This window comes from Coprinopsis cinerea (genome assembly GCF_000182895.1).
Source record: "Coprinopsis cinerea okayama7#130 chromosome 13 map unlocalized cont3.13, whole genome shotgun sequence".
NCBI classification, from domain to species: domain Eukaryota; kingdom Fungi; phylum Basidiomycota; class Agaricomycetes; order Agaricales; family Psathyrellaceae; genus Coprinopsis; species Coprinopsis cinerea.
In genome coordinates, this window is record NW_003307532.1 from 915,716 (window position 1) to 935,757 (window position 20,042).

The 20,042-nt window shown below is 52.9% G+C and overlaps 7 protein-coding genes across 7 annotated transcripts; 6 read left to right on the forward strand and 1 right to left on the reverse strand.

Moving 5' to 3' along the window:
- Positions 1-36: 36 nt before the first annotated feature.
- CC1G_15803 (hypothetical protein) lies at positions 37-2,401 on the forward strand (the record flags this gene model as incomplete). The annotated part of the gene is made up of 6 exons (XM_002910037.1): positions 37-178; positions 230-387; positions 443-550; positions 607-1,548; positions 1,602-1,671; positions 1,729-2,401. 6 exons carry the CDS (start codon positions 37-39, stop codon positions 2,325-2,327), a joined length of 2,019 nt encoding a protein of 672 aa, XP_002910083.1. The 3' UTR covers positions 2,328-2,401.
- Positions 2,402-2,601: 200 nt separating this feature from the next.
- On the forward strand, positions 2,602-3,688 carry CC1G_12338 (hypothetical protein; the record flags this gene model as incomplete). The annotated part of the gene is made up of 4 exons (XM_001838336.2): positions 2,602-2,627; positions 2,701-2,720; positions 2,773-3,612; positions 3,675-3,688. 4 exons carry the CDS (start codon positions 2,602-2,604, stop codon positions 3,686-3,688), a joined length of 900 nt encoding a protein of 299 aa, XP_001838388.2.
- Positions 3,689-4,063: 375 nt separating this feature from the next.
- On the forward strand, positions 4,064-5,028 carry CC1G_15804 (hypothetical protein; the record flags this gene model as incomplete). Its single annotated transcript, XM_002910038.1, has 3 exons — positions 4,064-4,077; positions 4,140-4,165; positions 4,226-5,028. 3 exons carry the CDS (start codon positions 4,064-4,066, stop codon positions 5,026-5,028), a joined length of 843 nt encoding a protein of 280 aa, XP_002910084.1.
- A 289-nt stretch (positions 5,029-5,317) lies between these two features.
- On the forward strand, positions 5,318-7,724 carry CC1G_15805 (atypical/ABC1/ABC1-B protein kinase; the record flags this gene model as incomplete). The annotated part of the gene is made up of 4 exons (XM_002910039.1): positions 5,318-5,796; positions 5,846-6,401; positions 6,454-7,326; positions 7,381-7,724. Exons 1-4 carry the CDS (start codon positions 5,413-5,415, stop codon positions 7,722-7,724), a joined length of 2,157 nt encoding a protein of 718 aa, XP_002910085.1. The 5' UTR covers positions 5,318-5,412.
- A 373-nt stretch (positions 7,725-8,097) lies between these two features.
- On the forward strand, positions 8,098-10,221 carry CC1G_12340 (capsular associated protein; the record flags this gene model as incomplete). Its single annotated transcript, XM_001838338.1, has 4 exons — positions 8,098-8,399; positions 8,452-9,084; positions 9,140-10,060; positions 10,113-10,221. The coding sequence occupies 4 exons, from the start codon at positions 8,098-8,100 to the stop codon at positions 10,219-10,221; spliced, it is 1,965 nt and encodes a 654-aa protein (XP_001838390.1).
- A 735-nt stretch (positions 10,222-10,956) lies between these two features.
- On the reverse strand, positions 10,957-15,349 carry CC1G_15806 (alpha-aminoadipic semialdehyde synthase; the record flags this gene model as incomplete). The annotated part of the gene is made up of 11 exons (XM_002910040.1): positions 10,957-11,848; positions 11,913-12,085; positions 12,192-12,267; positions 12,331-12,504; positions 12,654-12,764; positions 12,913-13,048; positions 13,177-14,139; positions 14,188-14,299; positions 14,348-14,481; positions 14,530-14,627; positions 14,676-15,349. The coding sequence occupies 11 exons, from the start codon at positions 15,347-15,349 to the stop codon at positions 10,957-10,959; spliced, it is 3,543 nt and encodes a 1,180-aa protein (XP_002910086.1).
- A 411-nt stretch (positions 15,350-15,760) lies between these two features.
- Positions 15,761-19,611, forward strand: CC1G_12485 (ribosome biogenesis protein; the record flags this gene model as incomplete). The annotated part of the gene is made up of 9 exons (XM_001838341.2): positions 15,761-15,839; positions 15,881-15,960; positions 15,994-16,650; positions 16,701-17,491; positions 17,553-18,069; positions 18,133-18,433; positions 18,535-18,701; positions 18,774-19,034; positions 19,096-19,611. The coding sequence occupies 9 exons, from the start codon at positions 15,761-15,763 to the stop codon at positions 19,609-19,611; spliced, it is 3,369 nt and encodes a 1,122-aa protein (XP_001838393.2).
- Between the last annotated feature and the right edge of the window lie 431 nt (positions 19,612-20,042).

The following is a 20,042-nucleotide window of genomic DNA, read 5'->3' on the forward strand; positions in this document are numbered from 1 at the left end:
TCCACTTAGAGGGATACGTGCTCACAACGCCTTAGGATGGGACTTCAATTCCACCCACCGGATACACTCGTTCAGGCAGCCATCGAAATTGATACGTCCTTGCTCAAGAGCGATCCCTCTGCTATCACTCAATCCGAGGCTTTCCACGTGGTGGAGAAGACACCTGAAAGGAATACAGGTAAGTATAGAAGCTATCTCAATCGACTTTACTAATGCTTCAAACGTGCAGGATCGCCTCCGGCTCCCAAATCTCCAAGAGATAGCTCCCCGGAGCATTCACCACCGATTGTCCCTCGGCGGCGAGTGACGACGAGGGTGGAACCGACCAAGACCGCCCCCGAACCACCAGCAGACTCGTCGGACCGCGAGGGCACCCCTCCTATCAAGGTGTGGATTTCGTCTTTGGATTTATTGAGATGCTTTTCTTATATTTCCTCACCAGGTCCCAATGCGTAGAGCAACAGCGCGCCGCGCTACGGCCACGGAAGACAGGTCGAGTGCGACGCCCCCGCGGGAGCTCACTCCTCCCCCTGCGGTTATCGACGATGATGTGAGGACGCCACTTGGGTTCTATATGCACTGTCCTACTGATCTTGACATCTCCAGACACCGATGGATTTCCGACGTCTACCAAAACGGCGCGCCGGTACTGCCTCGGTAGAGGCTACTCCCGCAAAGAGGGCCAGGTCTGTGGGCCCTTCCCACATCGACGACTCTTTGAAAGAACCACCTCTAAAGAAATTCAGAGCCCTCTTTGACTCCACTGCCCCTGGTGAAATGGAGTCTGGAGCCATACAGGAAGAGAGTGAATCTCAAATGTTCCAAGAAACTAACTTTGACGATGGGTTCCATTCGAAGATGTCGACTACGCAGACTGAAACTCAGACCCAGTCTGGGAGAACGCAGAGGAGAGGCGGGAGGGCTCAAACAATCACTTCCCTCTCGGCGTTACGGGAAGAGGAAGAGGAAGAAAGTATGGTCTTGGGCACTCAACAGAGGAAGAAAAGGACGTTGGAGGATGTGAATGAGGATGTTGAAATGGAGGATGCGACGGGACCCACTTCGAAAAGGCAGGCGACTGAGACGAACAGGGTTGTGAGTGGTGGAGTTGGGGTAGGGACCAATCTCCCTGCTCGAGCGAGTAGCAGACCGCCTGTCTCCAAGACCAAGCCTCCGTCCACTGCAACTGTCTCGATCAAATCTCCTTCAAAGAACAAAGGTGCTGCCGTGGGCAAACCAGACAAGGATGAAGCCTTCCTCAAAGCTCTTGCATCAACAAAACGTGGCAAGAAACGCGAAGACGAATTCGACCGCGAGTTCAACAGGCTCAAGATTTCCAAACCCGATCTCGATGCGCAGAATGGACGAGAACCGGAAGAGGATTGGAAGGTTCTGGCTGACTTTGGAGATGATTCGGGGATTAGGGGTAATTTCATGACGATTTGCGAGTTGGAGGTGTTCAAGGAGAAAAACGGAAGGAATGCGAAGAGCGCTGGAGAGATGAGACCCGAGTGGGAGGGCAAGCCTAATTTCAAGAAGTTCAAGAGGGTAAGGCTCTGTTTTTCCCTTGGGTAATGCAAGGCTGACGCTTTTTGGTGCAGAAAAATGTCCCGAGAAGTGGCGCGAAAGTCGAACTCTTTGTCGACAATCAAAAGGACGGTCTTGGTCCTTGTCAGTCTTCACCCTCTATTCACGATACCATGTCCATTGACACTTGTCTTTCTCTAGCTTATTGGAAAGATGGTGATTCTTCCCAACCCATGACTCAATCTAAACCGAAACCCAGGGCCCGTTCGAAAGCTCTGGCCGCTTTGGATGAAGAAGTTTCGGCGCCCGAAGAAGAGGTCATGGAAGTAGAGGATTCTCCTCCTCCCGTTCGCAAGGGCAGGACGAGGTCAGGGAGTAAGCCGCCCTCCACTTCTAGGTCCAAACCACCTTCCCGAGCTGGATCTGCAACACCGGCTCCTACTCGCTCAAGTCGTCGTGGCAAGGCTGTTGCTTCGATTCCAGAAGACGAGGAGCCTTTGTTCCTGGATGACGACTCTCAATCGCAGTCACAGTCACAGTTCCAGTCGCAGTCCCAGACGATGGGTAGGAGAAGCGGAAGGGGAGGTCGGGGGAGTAATAGGTCGGAGACGTTGGACGAAGAGGAGGAAGACGATTTCGAGACGTTGGATTCTGCGTTTGATCGAAAAGGGACGAGAGGGAAGCCGTCCAGCTCAAAGCCTCCATCGAAGACTACGACTACTACGAGGACTAGGGCGAGAAAGGCCCCTGTGGTTTTGTTGGATGATTCGGATGATGATGCCGTTTTCAAGGGATTCTGATTGCTTCGTTTACATTGGTGTTCGCCTCTTGACTATAATTATACTCGCGGATGTGCAGCTTTAATGCATTTTTCATTGATTTCCTCTGGGTTTGCCGTCTCAAGGGGCTACCCCGCTTAATGAGCGGTGAGCACGGAACATATGACTGCGGGAATGACTTCGTGACTACATGGGCGCTAACGTAAACAACACACAACTGTTGTACATGAGGCTGCATATCACTTTGGACAGATACCTTCTCCTCTTCCATAATTTGCTTCCTGTCCCTTTCAAAATGTATATTAAAGGCGCAGAGAACAGGTGCGTACTGTATATCTCATCGGTGGCACCGTCCGCAGCACTGACATTCTGCGCTGCGGGATTGCATGGTCAGTTCTGAAATCACCCACGTTGGTATGCCCTCTTGCCATTCTGACCACAGACTCTAGCTCATATTTTGCTCTAGTTCAACGTTTTGTGGGACTCTCGTCAAACAGCGGAGAGGGCAGAACGACTACAACTGATAACCTTGAAGGCCAACGAACGACCCCGTCCAGACGGAACGTTCCATCCCTTGATTCCCTCCACTCCACTGCTGCAGAATACCCCGCACATATCAGAACGATTGAGAACAGGCTTGATCGCTCTCAACACCACTATACCACTCTGCATAAGTTCTACCCCCTCTGGCACGCGATCTTGGAACACTGGTTTCCCTCTACCCAAGGATTCACGATTTCTCAAGATTGGGAGCTCCCCTCTCTCGATGACGGTGCTACACCATCTTTCTGTAACTCACTTTACGCCTCCTTGGCGGTTCTTTACGAAGGATCTCCGCTCGTCCTTGTCCAGCTTCACCCGCCCATGAGCCCTTCGTCGGAGGGTGGCGTGAGTCGGACTTCCGGGTTCTTCAGTCGAAGGGGAGGTTTAAATGACTCGGAGAACGGTGGGTATGATGCTCACTATAACCTGGCGTATCACTCGAGGACCGAGATGCGGAAATTGGGGAATGCGTTGTTTGATAGGGCGTCCCTGTGGAGTGGACATCATTCGTTGTGTGTGATTAGTGCTGCGGGGTGTTATTGGAGTGGTGTGATTAGGTCGACGGAGATGAGGAGTGTGGATGTTCTAAGGGATCTTTCTGGAGACTTGGGAGGTGATTCTGGGATGTGGAGGGATGGATGGATGGAAGCGGAGGGGTGTATGGGTCCTGTTGATGATTGGTTTGGGGAGTGGGATCAGGAGGTTACGGGAGTTGAGTCGTTTGAGGTTATGGAACAGTGCTTTAGATCGTTGAAACGTGGATGTGAGTGACGCTTGTGTTTATCGTGTCTCTTTGAGCTTTCATGCTGACCATCGTCTTTGCAGTGCCTGTGAATTGAATGGGCCTGTCAGAACGCAACTGGCCTGGCAGCTTGAAAATCTTGAAGGGTCTTGATGTACAGATTGCCATGCATGTAGTTCCAATTTATCGAGGGCGTGTTTGTATATATGAGCTCTAAATCTGACCCTGGTGTCGAACAACTGGTCGAACAACTGAGGGCCCTGACGAATTCCCCTGAAGTGTGCGGCGAAGTCCGTGGCGCCTGAAATAAGCGCCCATCAATGTGCACGGGCCAGCGGGTACAAAACTCGTGCACTGTATATATTTCGATGATCGGACAAGTCTGATAGGGATTCTTTCGCCTTCCACCATACGAAGCTTCCAGTTTTCCGGTACAAAAGTCCTTTGTCGGAGACAAACAAGTACAGTCAAGATGGTGGATACTAGGTGCGCGCGCTGCCCCACCGGGTGTCTCTTGAGGATCCAGACTGACATAAGTTTCGCGCCAGTGGTCATGAAGGAATTGCGAGTCTTTGTGAGAGACTATACTGACTGACTGACTGGGACACTCTCACTCACTCAGCCCATCTTGTAGGTGGTTACAAAGAAATTTCAGGCGAGAACGAAGATCGTGAAGCCTGCAGCGGCCTCGAGGCGATATCGATGTCACCTCAACAGCAATTTCTTGGAACCATCCCTGGACCTCCGGAAGTCCAAGCAATTCCAGGTCCACCAGAGAGAACCCCTTCTCCGGCAGAGCCACCTGCATTAAGCCCCTCAGAGTATCCCAGAGACAAAGGTCAGAAATGGGATACCCAAGGGGGCAGGCTCGCATTGGGTACCATCCACAGATTCTATCCCATATGGCGCGAAATCCTGGAGTATTGGTTCCCTCCGGACCAAGGTTTCGATATCCGTCAGGACTGGCAAATCCCTGCTCTTGAGGATGGAGGATTTGATGCACGCCGCAAAGCTCTCTATGCTTCGTTGGCGGTGCTTTACGCTGGAAGCCCCATCATACTCGTCCAGCTTCATCCGCCTGCATCGTCGAAGCCTTATGAAAGGTCTCCGAGGTCCAATGCCAGTGGCCCGTACTTGCACTCGCCGGAGAAGATGTATAAATACGGGAATATGTTGTTCCGAAGGGCATCCCTGTGGAGTGCACACTCCTCAATGTGCGTTATCAGTGCCGCAGGGCTCTATTGGAGTGGGTTTCTGAGGTTCACGGATGCGACGTATGAGGACAGGGAGGAGTTGTTTGATGAGGAGAACGAATTAGAGGCTGGTTGCGGGACCATCGATGACTGGGTTGGTGAGTGGGATGAGAAGGTTACTTCACCTGGTTCCTATCTGGCTTTTAAGGAACTCTTCGCCATCGTCAAGGGAGGATGTGAGTAGTGATCAATTTGCTCTTAGTAATTCGTTGCGCTGATAGAGCGTTATGTAGTGTCAATTTGAAAGCTTTTGTATGTGTATCATGTCTCGAAAATATAAAACTGAACTCGAGATCTTGTGGGTGGAAGCTGGGAAGTCTTAGGCTGGGTGTGCACTTAGTCTTGCGTTCCCTGGGCTTGAACGCGTGGACGCGCGGCAGGGATCATGACGGCATTGATCGGCAGCAGTTTGATGGGATTGATGAGAGTGATGGGCCCGGGGTTGCGTCAGAACTTCGGCAAGAGCTCTCCCATATAACTCCACCACCATTTTTCGCGTTCTGCAACTCTCTTATTTGGCAGTCCGCCTAAGACCACGAAGGCCTTGCTGAGGCCTCAAGGTTCTGTTATGCTCCGGAGGACGACACTGGGGTGTCGGTCGTGGCGATTACCGCAACATCAACAGCAACATGGACGGGTTCTGGCGGCAGGATTTCCGAATGTTCGACTGCTGAGTGCTCAGCCTGGGTCTGAGGCAGGAGGAAAGAGGTCCGCAGGGTTCGACGGTGCATCTGGATCCAAAGGGTCAGGTTACACTGGACCCGCTCCCCGAGGTGGACATGGCTCGACATCGAATTCGTATTCAACACCACCTGGAGGAAATGGCAGGTCAAGGCTACACAAGTATTCGAAGAGGCTGGTTTATACCGGTTTGGGACTGGCGTCTCTGTATGCTTGGGACCATTACTCGAACGCTTCTGCCATCTTCCGGAATGTGAGGACGTTATGGACGGTGAGTTGTTCACTTCGTCACGTCTTCACGTCGCTGATTCCTACTGCAGTGCCTAGCGATTACCCTGGACTACAAAATCAATTTTACCCCCGAGAAATCTGACCAGATCCCTCAGTTGCATGAACGCGTTGCTGAGCGGGTGTACAACCTCTTGACCTCCAACGGCGGTCTGTACATCAAGATTGGCCAAGCCATTGGAGCGAACGCTGCTGTACTTCCCAAACCCATGCAAATCAAGTTTGCAAGTCTATTCGACGATGCGCCGCAGGTTCCGTATAAAGTCGTGGAGGAAGTAATTATCAACGAGCTGGGGAAGAAGCCGAGTGGGAGGACAAGAGAGGAGGGCGCGTTTGAGGTGTTCGATGAGAAGGCCGTCGCGAGTGCGAGTGTTGCGCAGGTTCACAAGGCGAAGACGTGGCCGAGGCGGGTGGTCAAGGAGGTGAATGGAAAGATGATGGAGGTTGAGGAGGAAGGCGAGTGGGTTGCGGTTAAGATTCAGAAACCAAGTGTCGCGAAGCAGATGGAGTGGGATCTTGCGGCATATCGATTTGTGATGTGGATGTTTGAGAATTGGGCGTTTGACTTACCGGTTTATTTCGTCGTCGGTACGTGATGTGGGTTCGTACTCTTTGGACGGGTGTTGACGAATTTCCGTAGACTTCATTTCGGACCACCTTAGACAAGAGCTGGACTTCGTCAGGGAGGCGAATAATGCTCTCCAGACCGCGCAGTTTGTGGAAAAGGAACCCAGTTTGAGGGACAGGGTGCATATCCCGAAGGTGTTTCCAGAGTATTCGAGCAAGAGGGTGTTGACGGCCGAGTGGATTGACGGTGTACGATTGAGCGACAAGGCTGGGATCTATAGGCTCATGGGCGAACACGAACCCGAGTACAATCCAATCGCACCACCCGAAATCGACCCGCTATCGGCTACAGCGTTGGTCTCCACTGGACCTGCGACGACATCTCCGACTACGACGACGACTACCGCCTTCCAATATCCAGCGAAGCCACTGAAAGGAGGGCTCTCAAGTGTGATGAAGACCATGGTGGAGCTCTTTTCGGCGCAGATGTTTTCGTGGGGTTGGGTCCACTGCGATCCTCACCCTGGCAATGTTATCGTTCGACCGTCACCGGCCGATCCAACCAAGGCGCAGTTGGTGTTGATCGACCATGGCTTGTACGTCCGTGTCCCGGAGGATTTCAAGCGCCAATGGGTACATCTATGGCGGTCGATGCTTTCGGGTGATTATCAAGGTGTGAAGAAGGCGGCCGAGTCGTGGGGGATGGGGTTCCCTGAGTTTTTGGCGAGCTTTACGTTGATGAAGCCTGTTTCGCTGAAACGAGGTAGGCGGAGGAAGACACCCGAGGAAGAGATGGAAGAGGAGAGGAAGCGGGAGGAGAGGAGGAAGATGTCTCAATATGAATTGAGCGTGTTGATGAAGCAAAAGCTGAAAGAGTTCTTGATTGACACCGATAGGATGCCCAAGGTTTTGATCTTTTTGATCAGGAATATGAGGATGGTGCAGGGTGAGTATTTATACTTTCCTTCAGCAGGGTGCGGGGACTGATGGGTACTCGTAGGTAATAACCAATCCTTCGGCTCACCTGTTAATCGTATCAAGATCACGGCCGACTGGGCATCGCGTTCGCAGTTTAAGAATGCCAACCTTTCGGTCAGGGAGCGTATCACTGAGTGGTGGCACCACCTCGTTTACCGTTTCATCATGTTCACGATCGACTTCGCCTTCTACAAGAACAAGTTTTTCTTGTGGCTCAACCAGGTCAGGGACAGGTTACTGACGCGTGATGGGGAGGCGCCGAAAAAGAGGAAAGAGGGCTTTGAGGAGGAGATGGAGAGGAATATGAGAGATTTTGCGAAGGATAACTTGGGTCTAGACGTTCCTGCGAGCACTTTTGCTGGCTAGGGGTCCGAAGTTTAGATGGGCTGCAGGTAGAGTTACCTTATTTGCTATTTACTCTATGTACGTTATAATTTGCGTTTCGGCGTGGCTCTCCTAGTCGAAGCACGCTCCCGCCGGCGATCGGGAAAGCGCCCAGGGCCAGTATTTTGCCAGAAGGGAATAAGCGCTCAAAAATAAAGAGCGTGGGAACGTGTTTGACCAATCGGAGATAACGTGCATTATTGACATCGGCGTCTTCTGGACTGTTTGCCAGCTCTTTCTTTCCACCTCCCTTCATCGTCGCTGACGGCGACCACGATCGCGACCACGACAATAACCACGACGGTGGTGTCCTCAAACGGCCGCTGACCACGGCGGGACGACGACGAAGACAAGAATGGCGGTGATGCTACGACGGCGGTCTCTCTCGCGCCTCGCCTTCCTCTTTGCATTTGTGTTCATCATTCGACTGGTGTTCTTCCCTCCTTCACCCACGACGACCAAAACAAAGTCGGAGAACGACTATCAGATCAAAGAGCATAACTTTATCGAACGAGCAACAAGACCGGACAAGTCCCTCAATGTCCAGAAGCATCCGTTTTTGCAGGCGAGGATAGGTCGAGACGAGACGGAGGATTTGTTCACAGAGTTGATCAACAATGGCATGGAAGACTATTGGCTCAACTTTCAGCTTCCTTAGTGCGTTTTCCTATTTCTTTCGTCTGGAATGTAGACTCTAACAATTATGCAGCATTCTGAACAAGGATACGTCTAGCACGGACACACAACACGTTCTTACTGCCATCGACCAGTTACTGTCCTTGAACGGCTGGGTAGGCCATTTATGCCCCACGCTCGTGCGTCCTTTTGGACAGAACAAGCGCGAGAATCTGTACGACGCACTCATCCGCGAGGATCACCTCTACTATGTCGCCATTGTCATCCATTCTGCCGACCACTTCCTCGTGGACCAACTCGCTGTCATCGTCCAAATGGCCAGACGCCTTGGGACCCACAACCTGTTTGTGTCCATGTTGGACTATGATTCGTCCGATTCGACGGAGACGCTTGTGGATCTTTCTGAAGCGGTTTTGACGCTTCTGGGCGTTCCGTTTAGGATTAGGAGGGTGCCTAGTATGACGGAGGATCCTGCGGCTGCCTATTACCCTTTGGAGGAGGCCTACATGCGGAACTTGGCTTTGGAACCCCTCCACGAGCTTAGGGCCAAGAGGAAGATCGAGTTTGCGAGGGTGGTGTGGTTGAAGGGCTTCACCTGTCCTAACGACATTTTGGAGACCATCAAGATCAGTTTCGATAACGAGGCAGCGATGGTCTGTGGGATGGATTGGGCGGAACACAACGGCTTCTTCATCTTCTCTGATAGGTACGTTTTCCATGTCGTGGGTGACACGACAGACACTGATACTGACGTGTTTTAGATGGAGGACGAGAGACATTGAGGGTGACCAGTTCCGTCAATCCAAATCATCTTCTAAACCCGATGGTGTCCCCCCTCGCGACAAACAAGGAGCGGCGCGATATGCCCAACATCTTCCCTTCCAGGTCTTCTGCTGTGAATCTGGAACTCACGTCGTCGACCCAGCGCAATCCTATTACCGCGGTATCGCCTACCGCTCCGGAACTGATTTCCACAATGTCAGTATGGCGGATGGTGCCAATGCCAATGCAGGAGCGGTTATCAGGGATCCGGATGCGCCGTGCTTGGACAGCAGCCAGGCGTGGTTCTGTAGGGATCTGTGGGTGTACAGCGCCCTCCATGGGATGAACGAGGTTGATGAGAAGAATAATTTGGCGGGTATGAGGAAGAGGGAGGTTCTGGAGGTTGCAGCGTTTGACCCCCTTATGGAGAAGAGGGATGCGGCTGTGGCTGCTGCTCGGGCTGTACGACGGGCGGAGGACGAGGAAACCGAGGAACAGCCTGTTGTGGAGGGACCGGCGAATGCGGACCCTGCCCGGAGGGATAATGTCAAGATCCAGCTCGGCGGTGGGGAGGAAGAGGAAGTGAATGATGCGGCAGTGGATAATCGCAAGAAGAATGTCCAGAAGCAGGATCAGGACGCCAATGCTGGTTCGGACTATGATGCTATACCTGCGGAGGATGGAGGAGAGGATGTTCCTCCGCCTGAAGTGGGAAGGCTGTCGATACCCAATTCGGTGTATAGGCCTGCCAGGATACTTGTCAACCCGAGGTGTCCGACGACGTATGCGGGTGTCAGTCATACGAAGCTTGCGAGGGATTTGTTCGGAGAGGGAGAGGAGGGTGGAAGGAGTGAGAACACGAAGTATATTTTGGAAGATTGGGAAGGTGCACCGGAGAGCTTTGTTTGCCAGGAGCAGAGGTATGTGGTACTATTTTGTGGGTGACATTTCATTGCCTGACCTTGTTTGTAGGCAAACGGGAGGAAGGAAGGCCACCAAGAGTCAGAGACGACTTGGGTTCTCGATACATGACGAATTGGAAGCTTTGAGGAGGGAGGGGAAGATCCAACAGAGGAAGTGATAGTGTCCTGTTCCTTCACTTCTACCACGCGCTATGCGACATTCACTGCTCGCTCAGCGTTTACTCCAAAGATTTGCCAAGACTTCACTCATGGTTCCAACCGTTGACCTACCCTTCCACATCCCTATCCCATCGGGAACCACCTATCGACGACGCCATCATGGACACTCACTGAAAATCAAACACGTCAGGCATTCATTTAAATATAAATATCATGGACACTGTGTTTCCTTTGTCTCCCGCTTGTTAACTACCTCTTTTTTACGATCATTACTTATTAGATAGACCTACATTGATTGTATAATTTACCCATCCTTTCCTACCTATGTGATCCTGGGACGGGTTTGTGTGTATGTAGTAGATCCACGAGCCAGGGGGATTGGAACGAAGATCTGGTAAAACCTTGACTTTGCATTCCCTGGGAGCAGAAGAGAATCGGTGAAGTAACACTGTCGATTGGGTAGTTGGAATCTATAGTACAGGAAAAACGAGTCGGGTATGCAAATGGCTTGATGGAGAAAACACTTGCGTTCGGCACGCAAGTAGCGGATAATGAGTTGACCTATAGTACAAGAATCGATGAAGAGACTATGAGGGAGGTGCGTAGGGCGACGCAAAGGGGAGACTACTATGATACATGGTGGGTAATGGGTCACAGTGGAATTATGTACGTCCTGCAAACTCAAAGCGAGAATTAAAAAATGCTGGATTATTCTACGCTACTATCTACGCCCCTCAAAAAAATTCGCCCAAGCCACGCTCAAACTCTCTATCAACCAGCGGCCTGTGACCAGCAACACCCAACCCGCGCAAAGTGCTCTCATGCATCCCGATGCCACGAATACTGCTCTCCTGCATACCGAGCCCGACGCGCACGAGGCCGTCCAAGACGGGTCGGTAGACGGTTGGATGCGTGGGTCCGTGCACGCCGCGCAGGGGGATGTGGTCCTGCGCGACGTGGATGGCGGCGATCCCGATTGGGATGCCGACTGTGCGCGCCATTGCGGAGTGGGTAGATGTGCCGTAGGTGACTAGGGTCGAGGTGTGTCGGGTTTGGATTTGGTCTTGGGCGTGGTGGTCTGAGGTGGAGGGGTAGGGAGAGGTGGTGGAGGGAGAGGAAGGGGGAGAGGGGTGGCCGTCGACGGTGATGATCTCGTGCGAGAGGACGACCATGTCCCTCTCGCCCAGTCTGTACGCCAACTTGGAGCTCAAGAGGTAGGCGAAGAGGTCGAGAGGCGTCGTTGGTTCCGCCGGGAGGGGCGGCATAGCCGGTGGCGCGTGGACATAGGGCGAATTCGTGCTATTGCTGCTTCCACTACTCACGACGGAGGAACCGCCAGCACCGGCACCGGCGCCTTCAATCAACCCAAACCAACTCAACGCATCCCACACCTCGGCGATTTGGTTCGCAGGGATTCGCGACTGGAGCGATGGAAGGGGGCGTTTGCCTTTACCCTCGATCGCGGCGGTGGTAAGAGGATGATCACCGTTGGAAGAGCCGGGAGAGTGCTGCGCGGCCATGGCGAGGCGGAGGAAGGAACGCCATGTGTCCGGGAGGACCTTGGTGGATGTGTTGAGCAGCCCGAGGGAGCGGAAGGAGGCCATTAGGTCTGAGAAGCCTGGGTATCTGTGGGGAGAGGGTGTGTTAGAGGGTGTTTGTTAGGGCTGGTAGAAGTGTGAGGGGGGGTTACCTTAGTGTCCCGCGGATCAGGGTCTTCAAGGAACCGTCGGTGGGGAGGCCGTAGATCGAGGCGTACTTGAGGCTGTCGCGGTTGGGCAGGCCTTCGAGGATGTGAGGGAAGCCTGGGACCGGGACCTTAGGGAACTTGGAGGAGAGGAGGGAAGAGCCTGGGATTTCGCGGGTCTGGGGATGATTAAATGACGTGTCGTTATTGAATGACATGCGGTCAATGGCAAAACGAGAGGTCAGAAACGAGCATCTTCGAGAGAAAAATAAAATAAAACCATACCTGTCCGTTCACCAAATATTTTGCATCATTCCCAGCCGCAGTCAAAACACCCTGCGGCCTCCAACTGAATTTATACCTGAAAGTGCGTGTTCACATGAGCGTCCCTTTTCTAGCAATCAAGGGGTGGACAAGAGCTCACCTTAAGGGCACCCGACTATCCTCATACGCAGGCAACCCCCCACAGAACGAAGTAAAGGACACGACGTGCTGGTTGGTCGCTTTGAGTCGGCAGAGGAGGTCGAGGGCGGAGCAGTGGTCGATCCCGGGGTCCAGCCCGATTTCGTTGAGGAGGAGGGTGGAGGAGGATTTGGCGCTGTTTTATGGGGAGGGAGTGCAATTGAGGGTGAAGGCGTGTAGGTGTGTGGTGGGTGGGAAAAGGGTAGGAGACGGAGATAACGAGTAGAAGAGGAGGTGAATTCGTCAGTTGACCATAAGCAGGGATGAGGGGGTGAAGCAACTCACGCTTCGTCCAGTGCAGCCATCTCGGGGGAGATATACGACGCGGTGACGAGGTGTTTCCCGTACTCGATGCATGTCTTGGCGATTTGCGGGTGCATGGGTGCTGGGAGGAGGCTGGAAAAAGGAGAAGTTAGCAATGACTTGGGAAGGCGTGTGGATGGGATATATATTGACAGGGACATCGAGTTCTTCAGAATTGGTGGGCTGGTCCCAACCGCAAAGACACCCTCAAAGTAAGAGGAAGAAGGGAACGGGTACTCACGAAACGACGACATCACTCTCCGCTACTAAATGCTTATACGTCTCCCTCTTTGAGATGTCGACGACGCGGTACTTGACGCGTCCGGAGACGGAGTGGGGTGCGGTGAGGGTTTGGAGTTCGTGGAGGGAGTTGCTTGCTGTATGAGAAGGAGTGGTTAACGAATGTTTGGGGGTTGAGGTGAGATGGGAGAACAGAAATAACAGTAGTAGCAACGGCGAATGAAAGCAAGGGGCAAGTAGTAGAAAACTCGGAATTGTTACTCACCAACAACCAATTCCATCCCCGGAGTATCCATGATCGTGTCCACCGCAGGACCAGCGACCATCCCACTGCCGAGCATGAGGATGCGTTTGGTGGGCGCAGCGGAGTGGCGCGGGGTGTGTTTGTACCTTGCCTGGGCGCTTGCGCTCGAAGTGTGAGATGGTGAATAGGAGTGGCGGAGACTAGATGATGATGAGGAGGAGCGAGTGGTACGCGAAGAGGAGGCGGTAGTGTGCGAAGACGAGGAAGGAGGGGATGGGGGGACCTGGATTTCCACGTCTTTCGCCTCCTTCTCGACGATGTTGTACACCCCGGGGTTGTACTCCTCCGCTGAAGGCTGGAGGTACGGCGGTAACACATTCCCATCCGCATCACGTTCAGGCTTGGACTGTTTCGTCGCGACCCCGTTGGGTGCGAGAAGGCTCTCCAACGACAAACGGCCTTCCCTGAAAGGCAGGGGACCACAGTGCGCGCGTACGACGTCCTTGAGATGCTTATGTGGTCGTGCCAGTCTGCCTGAATGTGCGATTGTGGCGCGGTGGAGGGCGTTGAGGAGGGTGGTGTGCGTGTCTTCGGGGTGTTGTCGTTTGGAGGGTGGGGAGTCCAAGGCGCGGCTGTAGGCGGATCCCAAGACGGGGGAGTCGAGGGAGAAGATGGGGTTGGTGGACGAGTGGTCTTCGACGATTGCTTCTATGTATGGCCTGAGGACGCTTGAGAAGTGCTTTGATGCGTCGAGTGGGATGGAGGCTGGGAGGATGTCTACGCTCATTATTTGGATTTCGCCTTTGTGGGAGACGGCGGTGGTTGTTGAAGGGGACCCTGTGGAGGACCTGTCACCTGCAAACTTTGCGGTTGGGACGCGCACTTTGAAGCAGGGATCGCTGATTGTGGTTGCGCGTTCCATGAATTCGATGCCGCCTTCGATGTCGCAGCTTATGTCGCCGATGTTGGTCGCGCGGAGGCCGCCTGGACCATGGGTTAGTGATAGTCCTGACGAGAGTAGAGGTATCTTACCAATGGAATAAGCGTGACTGAGGACGGAGGGGAGGGTGTCTGTTGGGAGGATGCGTGGGTAGGACGGGGACCAGCCTGTTCCGTTTAAGAGGAGTGTTAGGTAGGGTGCGACCTGGGATCATTGTCAGTATTTGGCTATTGAGCAGAGGGAGGGACGCACTCGTTCATGGAAGACAGACTTGTAGGATTCAGGGTTGGCATAGTACGAGTCGCGGTTGTATGACCCTCCGTTGACGTCGATGAGGTATTCTTCTGGTTGTACGTGGACTAGGTAGACCTTGTGCCGGGATGCGTCTGCGTTGGGTGGTCAGCTAGGTTAAAGAATGGGGGAACTGGACGTACTGGGATCCTTGACGAGCGCGTCGAGGTCCTTTACGCGGATGTGTTCGAGAGGTAGTTCTTCGAGCATTGAGAGACATCCTTGGGATACGTTTCCACGTCTACGTGACTGTCAGCACGAAATGTTTGAGAGACGTTGCGTGACGCACCCAGTCAAACCAATGATGAATGGGCCCAAAGCCTCGGGTACGCCGTATTCTCTGATTAGGCCGCCAATGTTGCGGAGTTGCTTCCGTGCTTCGTCGAGGGAAGGGACTGTGTGTGGACGGGGAGTGTAGAGGAAAGGCGAGGCAACGCCATGCTCGAGGTGGTGGTGGGCCATTGCGGAGAGCGACTCGAGGACCCCTGCGACGCCTGCGAACCACCCAAAGCCGACTGTGCGTTTGCCGGTTGAAGGGTCGGTAAGGAGCTCATAGTCGATTAGGCGGGGAGCTGGCGTAGAGGCATGCTTGGGTTTGGAGTACTGCTCGAGGAAGCGGGCGAGGAGAGGAGCGTTGTATGGCTGTCCTTTGTGCGTGTGCGAGAACATTAGGTGGGTTTGGGGACCCCAAGTGAGTTCGGGCACAGGTGTTTCCTTGATTCCGAGGAAGATGTCTGGTGCGCGGGATGCGAGTGTTGCGCCTGCGTGGAGGTAGTCTTCGATTGGGAATACGCGTTTGTTACATGGCTGGATTTCGATGGAGAGGTTGGGGTGTTTGGCGAGCAGAGCGGCGACGTCGTCTGGGGTGAGCGGGGCGCGTCGTTCCCAGATGCGCTTGGGGTCTTCGCGGCGGATGCATACCACCAGGTTGCGCCCGGGTTTGGACAGGTTGCGGGCGAGCATCGTTGGGCGGGTTACAGACTGGCCATGGCCTTATTTATGTGTAGCGAGATCCGAGCCGACGCCGGAGGTGCTGGTCAAAAAGTGATACGCGCCCGTTGCCCCGACGTCATCACCCGTACTAGCGGAAGTTTGATTCCCTGATTCTCTCATTCCGTTGCACCTCATTCGACTGTCATTGGGACCAATGCATAGAATACCAGAAGGCCCTTGTATAGCGTCCCCGCCTATCGTTGTCGCTGCACCTCTGCCCAACCCCCGTCTTCAACACCTCGGCAAGCTTAACACCCCGGATTCCATATCAGAATCTACCCCACAACCGTTTAGTCTCTCATGATCCGTCTCTATCGCCAACCAAGGGGATAGGCTAAGGATAGTCTGTCCTTTGTCCCATGCCGCGCTTGGGCTGCTTGCATGGCAAGTAGCAGGTGGACGGGTTCGGACCTCGGAAAGGAGGAAGAGAGGGTGCATGTGGTGCGTCTTCAGGACCAGAGTGCGTACAGTAAAATAGGTGGTTTCTCTAATATTGCTTAGGTGTGTCAGGTGGTTACGGTAATGCTGGACTTCGATACAACTTAGTCGGTACTGGCAGGAAGGCCCCTATCCAAGCTTCTGTATGCACCTATTTACCAAAGGCTTTACAATAGCCGCCGGCCAAATCAATCCGTCCAAGGGAAAGAGTCGCGATCAAAAACAAATATTTCTGTCTTCACCAACCGCGTCTGTCGAAGACCTACAAAAAAAAAGCCACTATGGCGTGGTACAGCTCGTTACCTGCTCTGCCTCCGCCTTCTGAATCCGTACCGGCCCCTTCGAATGCGAGGATTAATGAACTCTATGCAAGAGCAGCGGATTTGCACGCCAAATACATCAACTCGAATGGCGATGGCTCTGCCTCGAAGAACACGACGACGAACTCGAATTCGAATAACTCGGAAGCGAGCTTTTTAACTAAAATCGCTTCGACGGGTACACTCTCCGATCGTCTGAGCGCTTTGACACTCCTTGTTCAATCCGATCCGATACGTAACGCGAGGGCGTTGGAGCAGTTGAAGAGTATGGCTGAAAGGGGGAAGGGCAAGGGAGGGAGGGAGGAGAGTTTGAAGGCGTTGAGGTGTATTGTCGATTGGTGGGTTGGAGGCGGGTGTCCGAATAGGAAATTAAGGTATTTTAGAGAGTGGGGCGCGGTTTTGGAGGGTGGGAAGGAGAAGGGGGAGAAGGAGAGGGAGGAGACTTTGTTGGTGGTTTGTTATTTTGAGGATTGGTTGAAAAAGTTCTTTTTTGCGGTGTTGCAGATTCTCGAGGTGCGTCTACCATCCCTTTTAATTCAAACATCCGTTCTGACGAAATGCAGACTCTCTCACTTGATCCTCTTCCATATATCCGCACCCAATCCCTCAACCTCATCTCCACCCTCCTCATCGACAAACCAGAGCAAGAGCACAACCTCCTCCGGTTACTCGTGAACAAGCTAGGCGACAAGGAGAAGAGCGTGTGCTCGAGGGCGTCGTATTATCTCCTGCAGGTGCTGCAGCGGCATCCCCAGATGAAGGGTGTCGTGGTGAGGGAGGTTAGAGGGGTTATTGTCAAGTCCACAACTCCTACAGCTACTGGTTCGACGGGGACAAACTCGACAACGGGAACGGGCCCGAAAAAAATCAAATTCGACGATGCGGGGAAACCTACGACGGCGACGAGTAAACCCCCGACGAACGAGAAGAAGACGACGGGCAATCCGCATGCTTTATACTACGGCACGATTACACTAAACCAGATTGTTCTCTCGTCGGCGCAGGCGGATAGGGCTGTTGCGGGGATGCTATTGGATCTGTATTTCGATATCTTCAGGGATGTCCTAGGCGAGGACCGGGAGCCCTCAGAAGAGGACTCTTCTAAAGATGATGCTGGGAAGGGGAAGAAGAAGAAAGGAAAGAAGGGCGGGGATGGGGAGGAGGAGGAAGTGAAGATTGATAAAAAAGGGAGAGTTCTTGACCGGAAATCGAAGAAGGGGAAGAAGGGAGGGCCGAAGGAAGTTGTTGGGGCTGCTGGGTTTGCGGAGCTGGAGGATTCGAATTCGAGGCTTGTTTCGGCTGTGCTTACGGGTGTTAATCGTGCGTTGCCGTTTGTCAAGGTTGGCGAGGAGAGGTGAGTTTTTTCATTCTTTTTTCGTTTGGTAATTCGTGCTAATGCTAATGCACATGGACAGGATCGAGAAACATATCGATACGCTATTCTTGATCACGCATACTTCGACGTTCAATACCTCCCTCCAGGCGCTCGTCTTGATCCAGCAAATTTCCGTCATGCTCGACGACGCTTCGGGCTCCTCTTCCTCTTCTACGACATCCTTAAAATCCTCAAAGCCTTCAAAAGACTCAAAATCATCAAAAGACTCAAAATCCACATCAAAAGAGTCAAAAGACTCGGAAGGAAAAGCCAACCCCGGTCTAGCATTAACAGCGAAACAGATCCAAGACCGGTACTACCGCGCTTTATATGCTTCGCTGCATGATCCCAGGCTTGCGAGTTCGTCGAAACAGGCGATGTACCTCAACTTGTTCTTTAAGTCTTTGAAGCAGGATGTGGGGAGGAGGGATAAGGATGGGAATGTGGTTGGTCATGAGAGGATTGTGGCGCTTGTGAGGCGGTTTGTGCAGGTTCTTGTTAGTGGGGGGAGTGGGAGCGTGGAGTTTGTGGCTGGGGGGTTGTATTTGTTGGGAGAGGTGAGTTTTTGGGGTTGACGCTTTCTTCCTTGGGCCATGTCTTATGCCTCCCGTCATTTATAGCTCTTCAGCACGATACCCGGTCTGCGCTCTATACTCACCAAACCGCCCTCGTCATCATCGCAAGACCCGACGGCTTCGTACGACCCGCATAAACGCACGCCGCAACACGCCAATGCGTCGTCCTTGCCGCTTTGGGAACTCACCCCGCTCTTGACGCATTACCACCCGACAGTGTCGTTACATGCGAGGCAGCTGTTGATGTGCCAACCGCTCAGTGGTGGGAGTGCGGATTTGAGTTTGAATACGTTGAGCCATTTTTTGGATCGGTTTGTTTATCGGAATGCGAAGAAGGGGAAGAAAGGTGGGTGTCGGGATTTCGTTTTTTTTTTTGTGGGGATTTAGTTCTGTGTGGTGTGGTTTATGGAGGAAGGAAATTTTACTGACGCCTTTCTTCGTTTACAGGGGAGGATGGCGAGGCGGATGTCAAGGGACGCGGAACGAGTGCGATGCAGCCTGCTGCTAGTGCGCTTGAGGGTGTTAAACTTGTAAAGGGTGAACGGGGTGATGTGGTTAACCCCAACGACCCCAAGTTTTTGGAGAGGAGGGTGGAGGATGTTCCTGTTGACCAGGTGGGTGTCTGTTACTACATCTTTGGTTTTGGCTATGGTGAGGAAAGCTAATGGCGGTTATTGTTATTGTAGCGCTTTTTCTATGAGTATTTCTCGAATAAGCAGGCGAGGGATAAAGCGAAGAGTGCGAAGGTTGCGAAGAGGAAGGCTGGAGAGGAGAGTGAGGAGGATGAGGAGGGGTCTGACGGGGAGGAGACGGAAGCTGGCAAGAAGAACGAGAAGACTGAGGGGAAGAAGCAGGATGAAAGTGAGGATGAGGAGGAGAAGGATGTGGAGGAGGATGAAGATGAGGAAGCGAGTGACGCCGAGTTGGATGAAGATGAAGTTTGGAAGGTACGTTTTTTTGCTCACTTTCTTCGTCCGACGAGTGTCTGACACAACCCCCGCGAACTAGGCGATGCAAGCGACGATGCCTAAAGCAGGCGAGGATGATGATCTGCCTTTGGATAGTGATATTGACGAGGATAGCGAGTTGGATCTGGAGGGGATGTCGGATATGGACTCGGATGATGTCGACATGGAGTCGGGTGAGAGTGGCGATGAGGAGGAGGGTAGCGAGGTGGAGAAGGGCAGTGAAGCCGAGGATGAAGACGAAGACGAAAATGACGAAGACGGGGATGACGTCCTCTCCCTAGCCGAAGCCTCTGATAACGAGGACCTCGTTTCTCTCGACGACGTCAAGTTCCCTCCTGGTATGCTCATTGCTCATCCTGGTTCAGACGCGGAAGGGGAGGAGGAGGAGGAAGAGGAGGAGTGGGGCGGCATTGAAGATGGCGGGAAGAATAAGCGGAAGAGGGGTGGTAAAGAGGAGAGGAAGGATAAGAGGAAGAAGTTGAGGTCGTTGCCTACGTTTGCGAGCTATGAGGATTATGCCAAGTTGATTGAGGAGGGGCCGGAGGATGATATTTAGAGGCGGGGTGGAAGTGGGAAGGACTTGGTAGAGGAGTTGTACATAGGTTTGGATGTAGATGTTGCAATCCAAAATTCGTCGTCGGGAGTGGTTTTCTCTGAGCTGCTGGATTTCGGAATCTGATCGCAACTGGGCCGCTTTTGCACTGGTTGCTTGTTTAGTTTCTTGGACTTTTGATTCCGGCACGTTCGTATGCTCTGGAATACGTGGGCTGACCACTTCCCGCTGTTCAAACGTTGCCTGAAACATCCATTCCCTAACTACATAAGATGCATGATGGAACGTAAGTATCTCCCAGTGACAATCCAGTAGACTAGATTCAGCGGGTTGTAGTGCCGTGCTAGTCTGTTCCACAGGTTCCCTGTTGAAGTCGGTCGGTGGCGTTCCTTCGATCTCGAAGTTGGCGACTCACTGTATTGGTCAAATAGGCT